The 19,039-nt window shown below is 37.4% G+C and overlaps 1 protein-coding gene across 24 annotated transcripts in view; it reads right to left on the reverse strand.

Moving 5' to 3' along the window:
• LOC129764935 (protein muscleblind) overlaps positions 1-19,039 on the reverse strand; it is a 799,891-nt gene that overhangs the window by 6,761 nt on the left and 774,091 nt on the right. For 12 of the 24 annotated variants that reach the window (XM_055764585.1, XM_055764595.1, XM_055764591.1 and 9 more), the window contains 2 exons: positions 10,388-10,446; positions 8,992-9,103 (listed from right to left, as the gene is read on the reverse strand). In XM_055764585.1, the coding sequence (XP_055620560.1) occupies positions 8,992-9,103; positions 10,388-10,446 (171 nt within the window). The remainder of the gene's footprint in view (positions 1-8,991; positions 9,104-10,387; positions 10,447-19,039) is intronic. The other 12 variants (XM_055764587.1, XM_055764592.1, XM_055764590.1 and 9 more) reach the window with 3 other exon arrangements.

Raw genomic sequence — 19,039 nt, forward strand, 5'->3', positions numbered from 1 at the left:
GGATTATTAGTGATCAAACCTTCCAAGTGAAAGTTCCAGTTCCGGCCCTCCCAGTGCCAGTGCCAAGTTAGCTACTACATTCCGTGGTGGCGACGAGTTCCAGTTCGGGCCCTCCCAGTGCCATTGCCAAGTTAGCTACCACATTCCGTGGTGGCGACGAGTTTCAGTTCGGGCCCTCCCAGTGCCATTGCCAAGTTAGCTACCACATTCCGTGGTGATGACGAGGACCAATTCGGGCCTTCCCAGTGCCATTGCCAAGTTAGCTACTACATTCCGTGGTGGCAAAGAATCCAGTTCCGGCCATCCCAGTGCCAGGTTTGCTACTACATTCCGTGGTGGCAAAGAATCCAGTTCCGGTCCTCCCTGTGCCAGTTAGCTACTACATCCCGTGGTGGTGACGTGTCCAGTTCCGGCCCTCCCAGTGCTAGGTTTAGCTACTACAACCGTGGTGGCGACGAATACAGTTCCGGCCTTTTGCTGTAAAAGTGGTGGCGTTTCCCATAACAGTTGGCTAGGTCGCCAACATTTGGTCCTTCGAACCGGATATGAACCAGTGAAGATTGTAAAAATCTACCCATCGATTCAAATACCGGTCTGTAGTAACAGTAATACACAAATCATCTGTACCATGTGTCATCAACGAAAACCGCTCATCAAGCCGGACTGTGCCGAAAAGGTTGTTTCGGAGTTTTTGGGATGCTTTGGAGCACAAGCCAGTCAATTTAAACATTTGACATTTTGTGAGAATTGTTTCAAACTTGCGATGCTAACAAAACGAATAAGCTACAAGATTCAACAAAGGGATATGAAAAGAAAACGTCAAACTGTCCCTACAACATCAATGTTTATATCTAGTACCAAGAAACGACCACAAGTGATCAATCCATTCAACAAATTTCAAACATCAAACGGAATTTTTAGACGATCTGTCAGCAAACTTGCGCCATTATCAATCGAAGATAATGAAGATGAACAGCCAGTAAATTGGAATTAAATTCCAACCGGGGGAGAATGTTCGCGCACGAAATAAATTATCTAAGTAAACTACGTTGAATGTCAAATTAGAATTTTGCCTCCATGCCAACCAAACAACCAATGCTACGCAACCGTTGAAACAAATATAACAGCGAATACGATTGGCCACCTCAAATTGTTCGAAGGGTATAAAATGAAAACCAATCTAGGATTTGGATTATTAGTGATCAAACCTTCCAAGTGAAAGTTCCAGTTCCGGCCCTCCCAGTGCCAGTGCCAAGTTAGCTACTACATGCCGTGGTGGCGACGAGTTCCAGTTCGGGCCCTCCCAGTGCCATTGCCAAGTTAGCTACCACATTGGTGGTGACGAGTTCCAGTTCCAGCCCTCCCAGTGCCAGGTTTGCTACTACATTCCGTGGTGGCAAAGAATCCAGTTCCGGCCCTCCCTGTGCCAGTTAGCTACTACATCCCGTGGTGGTGACGTGTCCAGTTCCGGCCCTCCCAGTGCTAGGTTTAGCTACTACATCCGTGGTGGCGACGAATCCAGTTCCGGTCCTCCCAGCGGCATTGCAAGTGCCAGGATAGCTACTACATCCGTGGTGGTGACGTGTCCAGATCCGGCCCTCCCAATGCTATTTAGCTACCACATCCCGTGGTGGCGACGTGTCCAGTTCCGGCCCTCCCAGTGCTAGATTTAGCTACTACAACCGTGGTGGCGACGAATACAGTTCCGGCCTTTTGCTGTAAAAGTGGTGGCGTTTCCCATAACAGTTGGCTAGGTCGCCAACATGAACGCTCCTCATTTTTTAGGTATGTGCGTGTTGGATGATTCTTCTATAAGAGCAAATGTCATACTAAGAATAAGTACCATTCTACATGCACATAACTACAAAATGAGGGATGTTCAGGTTTTTCAAATGCATCCTCGAAAAAACTACGCCAAATTCGAGTTGACCAAGTTTTGATCGTTTCACCCTTCAGATTGTTAACTATTTATTGGGACTTTCAAGAAGTTTTGGTTATTGTTTTCATATCAATGATTTATACGGCGGAGTTGGAGTTCCCATTTCTAAGCCGGTAAAACACTAGGCTCTGTACGGTTTGGTCAAGCGTTATCGTGTTGCAAAATAACTTTGTCGTATCTTCGGCGTACGTTTTAATCCCATTAATCAATACGAATATCCTTATTAATTGAATTCGATAAACATCTCTCGTAATGGTTTATGCTCCCAGTTCATACCTAGTAACCGCCTAAAAAACAGCGGTAATTGGAAAATCCGCGTAAAAAACCGCAATTAACAACATACACACCGACACTGAGAACCTTCAAAACATCAACTTCATAACGTTAAAATAATGAAACTTAGTTCGTTTCTATGAACGTGGGGGAGTTGAAATGGCACATGGAAATATCACTTTTATCCGCCTTTTTCGACGTGATTTCACAAATATTCACTGCACGCTATAACATTAGCCTCATATTCAGCGGGAACTCCAAAAACATGTCAGTTTTTAATTGATAAATTACTTCCTGAAAATAATATTTTCAAATGGATGCTGTGGGCAATCAAAGATAAACACAACGACTGACGTCACTATTTGAGAAATAGTTTTGGCAGCGCATGCTATGTCGCTCGAAACTCTACCATCTTTATTACCTTTTTTCCAGGACATTGGATGAGTGAAATCGAAACAGTATTTTTCCGTTCTAATTGAGAATGAGCGTTTCGAAGAGGATAGATGAATGTTTTCTGTCTCAAATAAAGTGAGGCATAAATGGAGAATAGAAGGGTGAGTTTTATCTGTGAATGAGTGTTGTTGAACGACTTTCGATGCGATTTTGCCAGGCCCCGGCCAAGAGGATATGATCCGCGAGTCAAGATGTGTCGCAAATTTAGCTGTCATTGCCAAACTATCAAACTTCTCGTTGAGTTCAAGGCGCCTCCATATATACCGTTGAGTTCAAGGCAGATCCAAGGCGCCTAGAAGTATATAGGTGGACGACGCTCTCTTAACCATTTGGCTATATATTTCACAACACACAACATTTACAAAAACTCGCCATTATAACATAAAATCATCATCAGACACAATTCCAGTTCAATATTACGTAATACTGTATTGCATAGAATACATATTTAAAATATAAAAGTAAATTTTCATTAATTATTTTTTATTTTAGAAGTGTGTTAATGTCATCCTATAAATTAATGGCTGTAGAGTGGTTTTCACATTTTGACCCACTTGGTAGTATGTTAAGCGTCTTGATTTACACCAGCTCGAGAGTTTGGCAGTTCCACGACTTACAGAGACAAGGCTAGCTACTCCGGATCAGGCATTTTTTAGTGACGTCATCTGAGTCGTTGAAGTAAACAATGTGTTCTTATTTTTTATTTTTCGTGCTTTGTAAGTTTGTGCGTTGATAATATAGTTGATTATATTTAACACCATGAATAATTTGATAAAACATTTATCCACAAAGAACATAATTCTCGGTTTTTCGGAAAGCGAAAGAATCTCTTTTTTGGCCCGATAATGTCATTTTCATAATTTATACACCCGCTCACAGCGCATTGAACCATTTTCGATTTTTCATTTCAGGAACATTTACGCGTAAGTCTGAAAACAAAATACAACTGGCGACTGTTTACACTGACAATTCGGATGACGTCATCAAAAAAAAAGTTTACTCGCTAAAGAACTAGCCTTGTCTCTGTAAGCCGTGGGCAGTTCTCTCGAGTGACAGTGGTCGCAAATTGCATTTGCGACCCGGACATGTTTGACGCTGTCAAATGCTGTGTAATAGTATATGGATGCCCTAAGGTTGGATTTTGCCCATACCTGATTATCACCGCGGGCAACGCTGCGATAGATATATAAGGCCTGATTCTCGAATACACTTCACGGTGGAAAAGAAATGAACGGCACGCCATTGAACTACGTTTTACGAATTAGTGAAGTGTCGAAGATAATAATGAGTTTTCAGGCAGAATGAGCACTTTTCAAATAAAAAATCATTAATGAAAATTGACTTCTTCGTATCAAACTGGTATTCAATGTGAGTGGAAAATTTTGTTTTCTTCATGTGATACAATAATCTCATACAAAAATTTCATCTGAAGATAATTTGATATTATAATGATAAGGATGCTCCAGGTGTGAAAGTAGGAGCAGATTGCACCTGCAGATAGGTTTGCTTAGTTGAAATACAAGCAAGTAGTACTTATACTTGCGAAACTAGATCGATATCAAGAGTTGTCGAAAGAGAAATATGTCGGATGGATTAGGACACCATTCTATTGTAAAATAGAATTGAATCACTTCAAACCGATAAATACACCACTAATTTCTCGTTTGTTTTCAGAAACCCCCTAAGTCCACCAACTTCAAAACGTTATATTTTAAACTTAAACTGTCATATTCATGAAAAAGTGGTTCCACATAATATGTTTAGGGTGTGATAACCGGTCCTGATAGTAACAAATAAGAGGACCAGGTCGAAATTTTGAGAAAAACAGTTTTTAGTCGTTTTCTCGAAAGTGCGTCAAATGGACTGATAGGGTTTCTCAAACAAACGATTCAATCATGGTTGAGTATTGGTTCATGCGTTAGAGAGATGGATACAGATTGTATTTATATAAATTCAACGTAAATCGGTCCAGTATAACGCGTACGCCAATTTAAAAAAAAACTAACCCGAGAAAAACGCGTTTGATGCTTTGAATCAAGGTTGTACTAGATTAGATTAGATTAGACTAAACCTCGGTAAATAATGGGATTTTCGAAAAGGTCCTTTGCAGGGTATATTCTTGAGTTCCCAGACTTAGGAAATATGAACTTTTTTTTCAAATTTCTAGACTAGAATACTGCCTTAAGGACATTAGATTGTGGTAATGTTATGTCTCAAACCAACAATCACCCGTTATTATTCAAATGTCTTCAAAATGAAGACATGTTTTCAAACGTAGCATCTTTGTGCACAAGCCTGTGCACGACATAATAGATTTTCATGTGTAATGAACACACTTCTAAAATAAATGTACGTGTATTTTTGAGAGATATTATTCACATTAAATTCTAACTAACAAAAATATCGTCAAAAGAAATAGGGCTTTTGTCCGGTGTCATTTCCTCGCTTTTTTATGAGTGTCTCTTGTTTATTTTTGTTCTTACTAATGAACGGAGCCTTTGTTTCGGGGTCATTTTCAAAGTTTTCCAAGCAGAAAATCCACAAGCATATAGAATGAATTCAACAAATTAGATGGAGAACTTCAAGGTTTGAATACATATTGTCTCTAGTGGACATTAGTTCATTTACGCTCGAGAATTCGAATGACTGTGACATTGTATTTCTTCTATTTTGGGTCTATACAATACAATATGTAGATTAACCTATATCTTGCACACGACACGATTTTAGAAATCGGAGGTTTTCCGGTTACATACCGTTTCAACAATTAATGTTATGGATATGGTTTGAGTTACAATCAAAACTTCGAAGCTGAAATGATAAAAATGAATTATCACAGTCCCGTTTTTGTGGAATAAATGGGACGGTATTCACTGAGTCAACAGTTTATCAAGCTTATCATTTCTAAACTCATATAATTTAGTTCGCAGCTGCGCAATATATTGATTATTTATATTTATTGGAATAAACTTCAAAAGTCAAATGTGTCTGAAAGGCTGTGGTTATCGAATGAAAAAGTCGGTGAAGAGAATCGATCAAAGAAGATAGACCCTTCTGACATGTTGATCTAGAATAAGCGATCTAACGCAAAACGTAAACAATCGGTGAGACATCTGGGTTTTGTTTTTGAACTAAGAAAATGATAATGTAAGATAATGTAAGAAAAGCTCAAAAATAAATCACGTATATTTAACTTTCGGGCGTTCCGAGATAGTTAAAACATACAGGAATCATGCATTTTTAAGTTTTTTTTTTAATAGTGCTTCCGGATTTCATTTATTGATTCAGCCAACCTTCTATAAACTCACATTGTAAAATTTAAAACCATCATCACTTCAAACACATAGATTTCTACGTTGGATCGCCAATAATTAGTAAATATGACGAGTTTTTTGGTAAATGTTACCAATATATACACCGAGGTTTTTTTAAGCGGTTATTTTTGCGAGGTTTTTTTACGCGGATTTTCCAATTAATCCGGTTTTTTTACGCGGATTTTCCAATTATACTTATAGTCCCTCAGAGCATATTACAGTAATTAGTGCTTGTAGCGGAGCTTAGCGCTTATGAAGGAAATTAGTACCGCACCTTATCACAATTCTTACGTAGATTTTAGGTGTTGGTTTACGGGGAGCAGGTTTGGGCATAATCGCATCGAAATTCGTTCAACAACACTCATTCACAGATAAAACTCACCCTTCTATTCTCCGTTTATGCCTCACTTTATTTGAGACAGAAAACATTCTCTATCTACTATATAAACTATACTCTTCTCAACGCTCATTCTCGATTAGAACGGAAAAATCAGCCGGGTGCTACGATTGATGCAGAACTGTCAGTGGGATACCCAATTCATGTGAAAACAAAGGGAAAATGTCAGTGGGATACTCGATATGTTGGTTCCTGTCAGTTCAATAGGGGTTCTCTAAAGACGTCACCCGGCTGGGAAAAATACTGTCTCGATTTCACTCATCCAATGTCCTGGAAAAAAGGTAATGAAGATGTCGTCAGTCGTTGTGTTTATCTTTGATTGTCCACCGCATTCATTTGAAAATGTTATTTTCAGGAAGTAATTTATCAATTAAAAACTGACATTTTTTTTGAGTTCCCGCTGATTATTAGACTAATGTGATAGCGTGCAGTGAATATTAGTGAAATCACGTCGAAAAAGGCGGATAAAAGTGATATTTCCATGTGCCATTTTCTCTCCCCCACGTTCATAGAAACGAACGAAGTTTCATTATTTTAACGTTATGAAGTTGATGTTTTGAAGGTTCTCAGTGTCGGTGTGTATGTTGTGACAGAATAATCGCCAATTAATCAAAATTTCACCGAAAATGTTACTGCTTTCGAGAACTAAGCACACGACTGCTTTCTGGACCTTTTTACCACATAAATAATCCAAATAAGCTACTATACAATTGGCATCTGTTGAAAAACAAACAGTTGAATGATTTCATGAGAATTTTGGCTCAAATTATCATGCAACCGTGAGTACTTTCAACATTGTTTCGTTTCTTCCATATACATTCCATATCGAATGCAAATAATTACGACACGATATTTTGCTTGCCAATACAGATATACTTCGCCTACTGCTCCACCTCGATATATACCTCATTGCCACTCATCTATTCTCAGAAATTTTTGCATTCCCTCATTTGCCTCTCGGAATGACGTTAGATGGTGATAGAATCAAACTGGAAACTTTTGCTTGAGCCAGCGAGTGTCTCTGTAAAATCATTCGTTTTTCTCTCTCAAATAGCAATCATTGAGCCTCGATCGCGGCAGTAAAATATAGGTAGATAGTTGAAATCGAGTTGTTTCCTGTTACAATGACATTTTTTTGTTTCTAGTATGAAACGATCTAAGCCAACGCAAAAGACCATATTAACGCAAGTTATTGGTGAGCGGGAAGGTGGATTCATGTGCACTTGAATGCTGACAAGGAAAAGAGTACAAGGGAAAATAAAATCATACATACAAGCAGATTCAGTCTATTTTGACTCACTCGTTATTTTGTTTCGTGCGATCTTTCCAAAGGAGTATTCATTCATGGAATGTTTTGTTATGTTCACTCTCAGTCCCGATTGAAGATGGTCGGGGAGTGAAAAATGATTACTCGTGCAATCTCACGATTGCTTGCTGCATTCTTTTCGCCATGATTATTCCAAGCAGATACAAGAGTGATTTATAATTAGGTGTGGAGAAATGAGCGAATGAAATTTTCCATACTTGGTGATAATTAGAAACATGGACTTTTGGGGTTTCACATACAAACGATTTAAGTATGTGTGTTTGTTATGCATAGTATTGCATAACAGCGTTTGGTCGGTCGGTTAGTGCTATACGGGCAATTGCCGACGATGCCTTTCTTGTTGTTCAGAGAAACTTGATAGTGCAGGAATGCATCCAAGTAAAAGCTCAGAATTTTGTTCACACATTGTGAAACTACCCGAGTATCAGGTTAGAGAAATCGTTAAAAGTAGCGAAATTACTTGTCTCCAAGGTAATAAAAGTGTTCGGGGAATCTTTGTCGATAGTCAGGTAGCCTGAATTATATCGAAATTGAAAATCGGAAATCGTAGCGACAGCAACATGAATGGTAAGCGTTTTCAAGATGTGCTCTGACTTCAACTGGAAGGTGACAGACATTTTCGTTCGCTAACAAAATATCTTGGTTTGGCAGGTTATCGGTACTTGTGGATTGAAGAGCGACATTTTCATTTCGGTAGGGACCATTAATCTTGTTAACGAGCATCTGGTAAAATAACTGCTGGCTTTCCTGGAGCAATACAGTTCATCCGTGCTGTTTTGACTGGATTTGGAATCCTGCCAAACAAACAAACAAATGTCATAGAGTGGTATGTCGCCAACAATGTGCAAATTGTGGCCAAGAACACAAACCCGCTAAACATACCAGGAGCGGGCCATAGTCAAGTGAAACCTATAGAAGACCCAAAAAGCTTCATTCGGCGTTCAAATTCAATCTCATTTCCTGACAAAAGTCTGTAACCGAACATGAAGTCTCTATAGCTATAGTGAGAGATTAAAGGCTCTGTGGACATTTGATTGAGAACACTATTGGGTGTTTCAAAAATTGAAAAGCATCATTGATGTTTGCAACAATCGATACACCTCGAGAAGCATGGTTGGAAATAGGGATTTTGATTTTGATTAGGCACCCGCTGCGTATAGATATGGACGAGTTCCGTAAACCAATGTCTAAATGTGTCAACGATATCAGATAAATGGAGGCATCTAAAAACCACTGGTTCGAATTTGGTTATATATTTATATTAGTAGAATTAAAAAAATAAACTTACACTCCATTAGATGTACGAATCTACAGGTCGGGCGCGTGCACATCGATCTATTAAAATCTTGGCACACCGGGAGGGTGTCCAGTAACTGTAACGGGGGGACAAGAAAGACAAACTTTCGATTAGTTTAGCTTTAATTTGCACTCGAGCCGGTTGGATGAGAGAGAAATGGTGGTATAAAGAGGTAAGAATGATTTATCAAATAACGTAAACAATAACGAAACATAAAACGAGAAAAAATAAGGTATATGTTTTTTTTACTGATGGATGATTTCAATGAGTTGGTGAGTTGGTGGGAGGAGTGAGTAAAAGAAGAGAATTTTTTTTGAGTGAGTTTGGGGGAGTTTGGGTTATCATAGGATCATTGGGGGGACAAGGGGTTTGTAGAGTTGATATATCTTAGTCGGCAGTACGTTAAATCACTACTCTTAGTCGGGGGACGGTGCAGATGGGAAACAATAATCAATGGATGGCATTTGTTTGGCAATAGTAGATTCATTTGGTTGGGAAGTGTTCCACACTTTTGACGTTCGTTGACTTGCTTGAACGGCTCTACTATTGGTTATATCGATAGTGGGGAGTTCGACTGTTCAAATTGCTACAACGGTGGCTACAGCTCGTCTTATAATTAGTGTTATTTATGGTGGAAAAGTAGTTTACACTTTCAGCTCATTGCCTAGCTCTAGAATTTGTTTTATCTTTCTTCTGTGGTCTGACTGCTAACATCATATTTGTCCTATCAAAACGCTAAAACCTGATTGGTTTATCTCAACAACAGAGTCGGTTTGAAAGAAAAAAGAAAGACACTTGAAATGATAAAAAGCAGACATTTTTTAATTTTTTTTTTATTCCAAACAAAAAAGCACAGTTAGTAAGAGAAGCAATTTTTTTACTCATCTGAGAGAATAAATACTAAGCAGCAGGCAATTGTCATTCTCCAGCGGCAGCCCGTGTATTCTAAAACCTTCTCGATACCTATCTATAACAAAAAAGGAAAGCTGGTAAGGCGCATACTTCTGTCTGAGAGGAGATTATGGACCGAAAAGAAGGCAAACAAACAAGCAATGATGCTGCCACCAAGCAAAACAGAGCGGCCAGAATCATCGAAGATGCTAAACAACGGAAAATAAACTGTCGAAAGCTGCTGCTGCTGCAACGCTGGGCGGGTCCTTCAATTTTTTTAATTTTGAAAAAGCGCATTCTGGACTCAAATGCAGGGTGGGGGGGAAAGTAAAGCTAAATTATAAGGATAAAAAGCTAGTGTTTTTGGTAGGGATTTCAGGGGGTGTGAGTATGCAACGTAAAGCTAAGGTTCCTGTGGAAAGCAGCAAAATAGTAACAAAACATAAACTCTCGTACTGTTGAAGTGGAAAGAATAACATAAGCTGAAAACTTGTACCTGTCCATTCGCGTCGGTGTAGATAACGTAAGGAGCATTAAAGGGTATCGTAGATGATGCTGTAGTTTAAAAGGCGGGGGGTGGTTAGTTGAATTTGTAGTGGGCATATGTCACATTTTCATTTCGTTCGTTTTTATAGGATTCGACGTGCATTTTCATTACACCGAGGAGAACATGTAAACATACAGCGCGCGGGTTGTCAGTGATCAGAGATTCAGGGGTGTGTCGGAATGAGTAGAAATCATGGAGCAGGGGTTTGGAATATGGCATTGTATACCGTCAAATGGGTGGGTGAGGGAATGCAAATGAAATTAGTATGTGCTCGGTTGAAGTAGGCCATGAAATATTTAGTCAACATAAACAACATGCGGTGACGACGAGTAGTAGTAGTAGTAGTAGTAGTTCAGCCGGTTCGATAAGCCAAACAGTGAAACAGTGATAGTAACGGCGGTGGCAATAGGCGGTTGTGAAGTGAATCGGGACGCGGCCGCCGACATTTGTAGATTATTCGTTGTTGTGTTTGCCGAAAGGTTCGATTTTGTTCATCCGGTTGTTGCAGCAGGTTTGAATTGGTGAAGTTCAATGTTTTATTCAATCAAACAAAACGTAACCGAACGGAAATTAATATTTTATAATCCAGTGAAATGATCGTAAGCGTGAAAAAAGCAATGGGAAAAAAACAAATTTTAAAATCAGCATCATCTGTATAGAAGTCATACTAATAAAAACAGAAAGGGAGTGAGCAGAGACGTAAGTGGGAAGAGGCGTATAATCATAAATCACACATTATTCGTAACGATATTTCAATCTGCGGGGAAAGAAAAAAAGCTATAATCAAATAACTAAAGCACTGAAAACCAAACAGGAGCATCGGTAAGTATGTCAAATTAGTTCATCATACGAGCATCATTTTTCCGATTAACAAAATCTTAGGTATAAACAAGATTGAACCGTTCAATCCTTGACGAATGTCATGCCAACTCGACTGGCCATTGGCAGTAACATCTCAAACAGCAGTGGAACATTGTGGGTGTAATGACATTAGTCTTTAAGCAAAAATAGTCAACTTTTTGAAAAGGGCCAATGTTTTTTTCTTAATTCTTTACAAAAACCATATCTCAAAAACTATCATACTTACAAAATACTAGTCAAAAGATGAAATATAAGAAATTTTGAAGTTTTCATGATAACATACCAAAAAATTATTAAAAAAAGATAGCCTGAAAAAGAAATATTTTAAAAATTGAAATTGTTTTTTTTTCAAAAGTGTTTTTTTTAATTCTCAAAAAATGTATATGAAGAGCCCTTACAATTTCCAACAAGTCCTTCATACATGCGAATATGGGCACTTTAACAGGGAAAAAGGTGTAATAGCAACACCTTTTTCATGTTTATTTGAATAAATTATAATTAACCCTAATTTTGTTTCAAGTCAAGATATAGCAGTGAAACGTCGAGGGTATAAAGAAATTGGTCATTTAAGCAATATTTGTCAAAAGATTAAATGTAGGAAATCCTTCAAATTTCTTTTATGAAAAAATGACAATGGAAAAATATTATTTTAAGAATTGAAAATCATTTCACTAGAAAACGTATTTTTTTATTTCAAGGAACAATATATGGGTTCGACATAGAGAAATTCCACGTCAAATCTGCCGAAATCGGATTATTTTGACGCGATCCTTTCCATTCTTTAAACCTTCTGGCAACTACTCAAAATCATGATTTTCATTATCATATGACCAACTTTAAACACGAATGATTTTCTATAAGGGATGTATGCAGAAACATGCAGCTTTTTTTCATAAGTCATAGCTCGAAATCAAGATGTCTGATTAAAGTATTATGTACAGTTATTAGAACATTACTGAACTATTTAGAAATAAAATAACATTTTAAATACACATAATATACAAATACACAAACCCAAAAATTCTTACACAATAAATTAATTCAATGTTTAGAAGACCCACTCTCCAAAATTAAGATATGATTTTTCAATAATTTATTAAATTTCAATACTCTGTGAAATCATATCTACCCAAGAAAAGTAATATTAAAAAGGGAATCTATATGCGATTTTAGATGAAAAACTATGCATAACCTTTATCCTAGGACTATCCGTTCTAGAGATATAATCAATTATGTATAATGAAAATCATGTTCGTGAAATAATAGAGCTGAACATTGCGACTAAGGCTCCGACACTGTATCGAAAATCCACAAACATGATGTTCATTATTCTAAATTGATCATATCTCGAGAATGGTTAGTCCTATGATAAAACGTTATATATAGTTTTCTATGTATAATCGCATGTAGATTCGATTTTGAAATTGAAATGATATTGATATTGAATTTTATAAATTTTTGAAAATTCCTATCTCAATTCTGAAAAGTTCGACATCGCACCACTATAAGTAAACATTTGTCTGGAGGGTTTTCTAATAACAATATATCAAAATATTTTTAAGGGGAGGATCTCTTAGTATATAAAAGTTTTTAACATTGAATTCAATCTCTGAGTAATAATTTTAAACGGTGTATTCATAATGGCATTTTCCTGAATAGTTCATAATTTCCCCAACAACCTTGCTTCTCTATTTTAATCAGATATCTTGATTCAGAGTTATAAAACATCATTCTTAATTAAAATTGGTCATCCGATAGTAAAAATAATGATTTTGGGTAGTGGCCAGCATATGTACAAGATTTTGAAAAAATCGGAGATGATCGGGTCAACAATCGGCTGATGGTAATTGTATGGTTTATTCAGATATATTTTTTCAGATAAAAAAAGATTTTTGACAAAAAATGAATTTTGATTTTTAATTTTTTTTTCAATGAAATTCAGAAAATAAAGTTCGATATTGTTTCAATGATAACATAAATAATTACCTATATTTTGTTCTTTAACCAACATTTTGTAGGTCTTAAAGCTTTAAAGTGAGAATTTTTTAGTAATTTTAAGTTTTTTCCAACTCAAAACTCTAAGACCTACAAAATGTTGCTTGAAGAAAATTACATGAATAGCCCATACAGTTACCAACAAGTCATCCATACATATGAAGAAGGGTACTGTTATAGGGAGAGAGTTTTTCTAACTACGACTTTTTCATGTTTGTTTTTCTTTTGAAACATTACTATTAATGTTGAACTCGTAGCACTTTAATGTGTAAACTATCATGATTGGCATATTCTGCAATTTTTTTTTTCTATTTGGAAACACTTCAAGAATTTGTCAATCGCGATAATTTACACAGCAAAAAGTTACGAGTAAAACATTATTTTCCAGGAGTTGATCATATTTATATTTTGTAAAAAAGGAAAGATAAAAAGTTGACGCCTTCGACGAATTGTAACAAGAGCTAAAACGTTGTCCAATACACTACAGTGAGGGAAATTCGTTTAAACGCAAGCTAATGTTTGTTCGAAGTCCTCAAGCAAGCGATCATAAATCCGTCTTCGCAACTCTATTTGACTGGTGCTCGGATATATAGTTTAGACCTACAATCATTTAAATTGTATGTAAACTGCGTATGCCTTTAATAGGAGGAAAAATTCCGTTTTGAGGAAGGAAATTCGTTTAAACACACACACACACAGTTGAATGTAAGCGACTTGCGCACCTATGACACCGAAACCTTGGCCATCTGGCATTTCAGTTTTGTTGTTGTGTTAGCAACGCAAAACATTTGTTGGTGTTGGCAATTTATTGATCTGGGGTGAAAAATGCAGTAGAAAGATATTTGCGTGAATCAGAGCAAAAAGTTGTTTGTGAACTGAAGAAAACTGGCCTGAGTACCCGGGAAATAGGAAGGAGAATAAAGAGAACCGATACATTGATTTGAAATGTGCTGAAGAAAGGTGGAGAAAATATAGCGTTAAGTAGAAAACTAAGAGAAATACCAAAATAAGTAATCGTGACAGGAATCGAGTCCTGGAGCTGTCCGGAACTGCAATGTTCAATACATCAAAATTTAGGAAGGAACTTGGACTCTCGATTACCAATAAGCGCATTGCACAGATATTGAGGGGATCTGGTTACTTCCGGTTAGGCCGGATCTAGGCGGGATCTGGTAAAATTCGGTAGTTAGGCCGAGCAACCGAATTTTACTCCAGCACATATTCAGGCTCGTCTGAATTTCGCCAAAAAGCATATGGCATAGCGAAATGAATGGGGTAACGTTGTATTTTCGGAAAAAATAGAGGTTCAATCTAGATGGTCCTGGTTGTTGTGCATACTACTGGCATGATTTGATGAAAGAACCCGAGGAATAGCTGATCCGAAACTTTGGAGGCGAAACACTCATGATTTGAGGTGGTTTTTCAAGTCATGTAAAAACTCCTCTTGCTACAATTTGAACTAGGATGAACTCAGAAAAGTACGTGGAATTAGTAGAAGACGTTCTGGTATCATTTTACGAGGATTTTATGTCTGAAGACTTCACTTTTTAGCAAGACAATGCAGCCATCCATGTCAGTAAGAGAAGTATGCAGTGGTTTTCGGAGTGAGACATCAAGATGTTGGACTGGCCTGCACGTAGTCCCGACCTAAATCCAATTGAGAACCTTTGGGGAATTTTTGCACGACGTGTGTGCGGTACTGGAAGGCAGTACGGAACAGTTCGGAAACTAGAAACTGCTGTGAGATAATTCTGGAGGTCTATCGACGCTGCAACGCTTGAAAGTCTCGTTAATTCCATGCCGAGCAGAATTTTTGTAACTATTCGCAAGAACGGAAAGTAAACTTAATATTGGCTATTTTTTCCTTAAAATGTTAACTAAATCATTGTTTTTTTATTAATAAAAACATAAGTGTGTTTAAACGAATTTCCACTCTCAAAACCTACTTTTATTTCTTATTCAATCAAATAAGAACTTACAGTTGGAAGCAATACTGTAGTAAACTATGATTTAGAGGGGCCAATATTTGCAATTGCTGTAGATCGATTATTATTTGTGGACTTACTAAAGCACTGAAATAAGGCATTGCGTTGAAACGAATTTTCCACACTGTATATCGCTATCATGACTTTAAACAACATTTGGGCAATTTCCAACATTTCACCTTTGACCTTTATTATGACCAATGACCAATTATTGACCAATGTCTTTACACCTCAATGTTAACTGCTTCCTGAGATAGGGCTGCCAATTCCTAAGACAAGTTGTCATGAAATTCGATCGTTGTTGGAAATATACTCATAGAATGAAACTCACTATGACATATACCCGTGTGCTCGGATACCAATTTCTAAATCAAGTAAGATACTAAGATTCGCAAAAAAAAGGGAGGGTTATCAATCCAAACGTTAGTCATCTCAATCAGCACCGCTTGAGACTTGCATTACGTGTGTACACTAAAAAGGGACGAAGGGGCGGCGCTTATACTGCTCTATCGGCTGCTTTTTGTTTACTTAAAAACACCAAAATATCACATATGAACTGAAAGTCTAATACTGCGCTCTGAAAGGTGTGGTTGGTACGTACATATGTATACTCTAACTAGATTCTAATACTTCGATTGTATAAGCCACAGTCAATATGAAGCGCTTTTAACAGATATGTAGAGAAAGAGAGAGATAACTGGTGGGGCGGGGTTGGAGAACTGGTGGAAACGTTTTCGTAGTCGTTATCGGAATGGCATATGATTGTGGGTGAACCGCAAATGAGAATCAGATAGATTTAGGAAGGTGAATTTGTTCAGGGTACCGAAATGAACTTTCACAGTCCATCTGGAGTAGGGAGGATTCAGAGCATTAACTAATTATGGTTTTTTGGGGGAAGTATGCGGGGTTGAACTGAGGGTTCGAAAGATTGTATGTGCGAATGGAGCTAATGTTCAGTTCAAGGAAAGTCGGGATGTGCAGAAATATTTACTGAGTGCTTTGGATGGCGGAAGGTGTGACAGAGGGCATAGCGATAAGAAATGTGCTGAAAAAAGATAATTGTTTTTTTAAATGATAAATATAAATATATATTAAAGCGATTGATATTCAAATGATCTACAAGCATTCAAACCAAGACTGTGTGGGTGTCATTTGCTGGTATGTGTTGGCTTTGCTCTACAACCATGATATTTGCTGTTGATGAGTGTGATTTGACAATTGAATTGGTGGATTTGAACTGTTGTACGCGGAAATTGGCGTGTATTCTAACAAAATAAAGGCAACTGTTAAATGGTTAGCGTTTTAGCGGTTTGTGTATAGTGTGTCTGTAAATAAAACGCAGAGAAAAAAAACAAAATTTAATGAAATACCACTACAAAATTAAAGTTTAGCTAACATGTACGGGTTAAACAAAGCGCGGAATGTTTGTGAGCTCGACCGGGTTCGGTCAAACTTCCCAAACTTCCCATCTGAAAAAACAAAAAATGCAAATAATGGACTGTGAGTGTTGTTAGTGTTGAATGTGACCTAAAGAATGAACTTAAAAATACAAGCGAATAGCAGTGCAAACTCTTACCTCCTATGCTCGCAACATCAGCCGAAGCGTTTTTTATATATAGAAATACGTTTATGGGTTGGCGTTGATTTTGAATTAGATACATACTCAAATCAATAAGTAACAAAACAAGTTGATGTACTTTCCACACACTGGTCAACCGATTACAGATATTTAATAGACTATATGTATATGAAACGTGATAAAATATATATGTATGCGAAACAGTAGAAAATACGTGGCTATAGCCTAGGGGAAAGATGGCTGTTCCTAGAGAGAAGATGAGGGCAGGTTTTTGTTGGTCCGAACGAGGAAACACATCCCACTTTTTCCCCCTCAAAGAACAACAGAACAACAGTGTGAAAAACGATAAACTTACAGAGCTACCGACCATTCCTATCCACCTTAATCATTTGCTAGTTTAGGAACAAACAGAACATAATGGTGAGACATACTCAGACATGCTTCAAGTGATATGGTCAATTATTTTACTCTAATATTGTGTATCTCCTTACAGGGCTAAGTTAGTTGATTCAACTCTGATTTTTTTACTCCCAAACCAAGGCTAATGAAATCATGCGGCTAAACTGTGTTTTCTAACAATACGTACAGAATCGAAACATTTGCTTGTCAAAACTTTTCATCTAACCGTCTGTCGAATGCGATATACTTAATACGTTTTGAACATTAAATATTTTTAAACCGTGAATAACATTCAAATTAATATTTCACCTTTTTCTTGGTGATTCTTCTATCTGCCGAAATAGGTTATTCCTTTACCTTCCAAGAATTTTTGACGTTGGCTTAAGTCTTTCGGGGTTTAAATTGAAAAACGAAAAATCTGCGGCCTCGCAAAACTTGCCCAATTTCAAGCGCTTATTGTACAGACATCTTTCAATCTATTATATAGATTATAAAATTCACTATCGAACAATTGAAGAATGTTAAGGATTATCTGCACGAAAATTCCGCGTTCTGATTGGTAGAGCACAAGCAATCTGCAATCTTTCAGTTACTCATTCAATGCGAATGCGAGTCTGTGCGAATTATGCATTTGTTTTGATTTTTTCCTGTGCTAAATTCCACTTTTTGATTGGTCAAACTTGCGCTACCTCCCGTCAGTTGTTAGCGCAGGGGTTTTCAAATGGTGCTCCGCGGGAAATTTGTGATCCGTGAAGTTAAAGCAAATGCTCCCACTTGAAAACCCATCTTGGAAAAAATATTCATTAATTCTATTTCACAGGGCATATAGTGCTTTACTTCGTTAAGGACCGTTGCTATGTTAAAAAGCCACACAATTTGGAGGAACTTAGAGAAGAAATAACTCGGATTTTCAACAGCATCGAAGTCGTAATGTTAGAGTTGTGCATGTTCATCGTTCAAAACGCGTTATCGATAAAAGGGGTGGTCAGATCGAAAATGTCCTAAAATAAGCTTTATTTTCGTTTTTTTTTTAAATAAAAATGGGTTTACTTTTGTAGAAGTTATTAAAATTTGTTGCGTGAACGTTAAATCTGAAAGGCTCTGTACTGAGGATGATTCCAAAATTGGATTCCGTCATTCTTCGAATCCGATGAGCTGACACAATTCCCCGGAGATGTTGAGTAATGGATGGTAAGGATTGAATACTGAAATTTCAAAATGGTCGCCAGGAAGGGAAACACATTTGAAGTGTTGACTCTTTCGGCTATAATATTGAGTCTCACTCGTGGTTCTCTTGCATATCAGGCTCAGCAGAGTAGTGGAATCACTTGATTCGTGACCGAATTAAATCATACGCTAAGGGGTTAATCGATGAGGATCTGTGCCAAATGCAAGGAAAGCACTTCACACACAAGGAACTCGGGGTCCTTATGCTTTGGAGCCAAGGAACGTTGAGCGTCATTTTATCGTTTAACGTATGTATTGAAAAATAGTTCCATTAAATTGTCTTCTGTGTTTTTTTTTCATCGCATTCTAAAATTAGTCCATTTTATTATGCATACTTTATGAACGATTGTTACCTTTGTGTAGGTAAGTTTTTCTTTGTCTCATCGTGATAGGTTGGGAAAAATTGAAGCGGCAACCCGAAGGAAAGAAAGTCATGAGGACTGCCTCTTCTACGTCGTCAGCTTGGTCAAATTCTTATGTTGCAGGTGAAACCAGGTCGATGTTAGTTGTTATGAGCTGTTAAAACCGCATGGAATCTTTACTGTGGAATAGTAT

This window comes from Toxorhynchites rutilus, chromosome 2 (genome assembly GCF_029784135.1).
Source record: "Toxorhynchites rutilus septentrionalis strain SRP chromosome 2, ASM2978413v1, whole genome shotgun sequence".
Taxonomy (NCBI): Eukaryota; Metazoa; Arthropoda; class Insecta; order Diptera; family Culicidae; genus Toxorhynchites; species Toxorhynchites rutilus.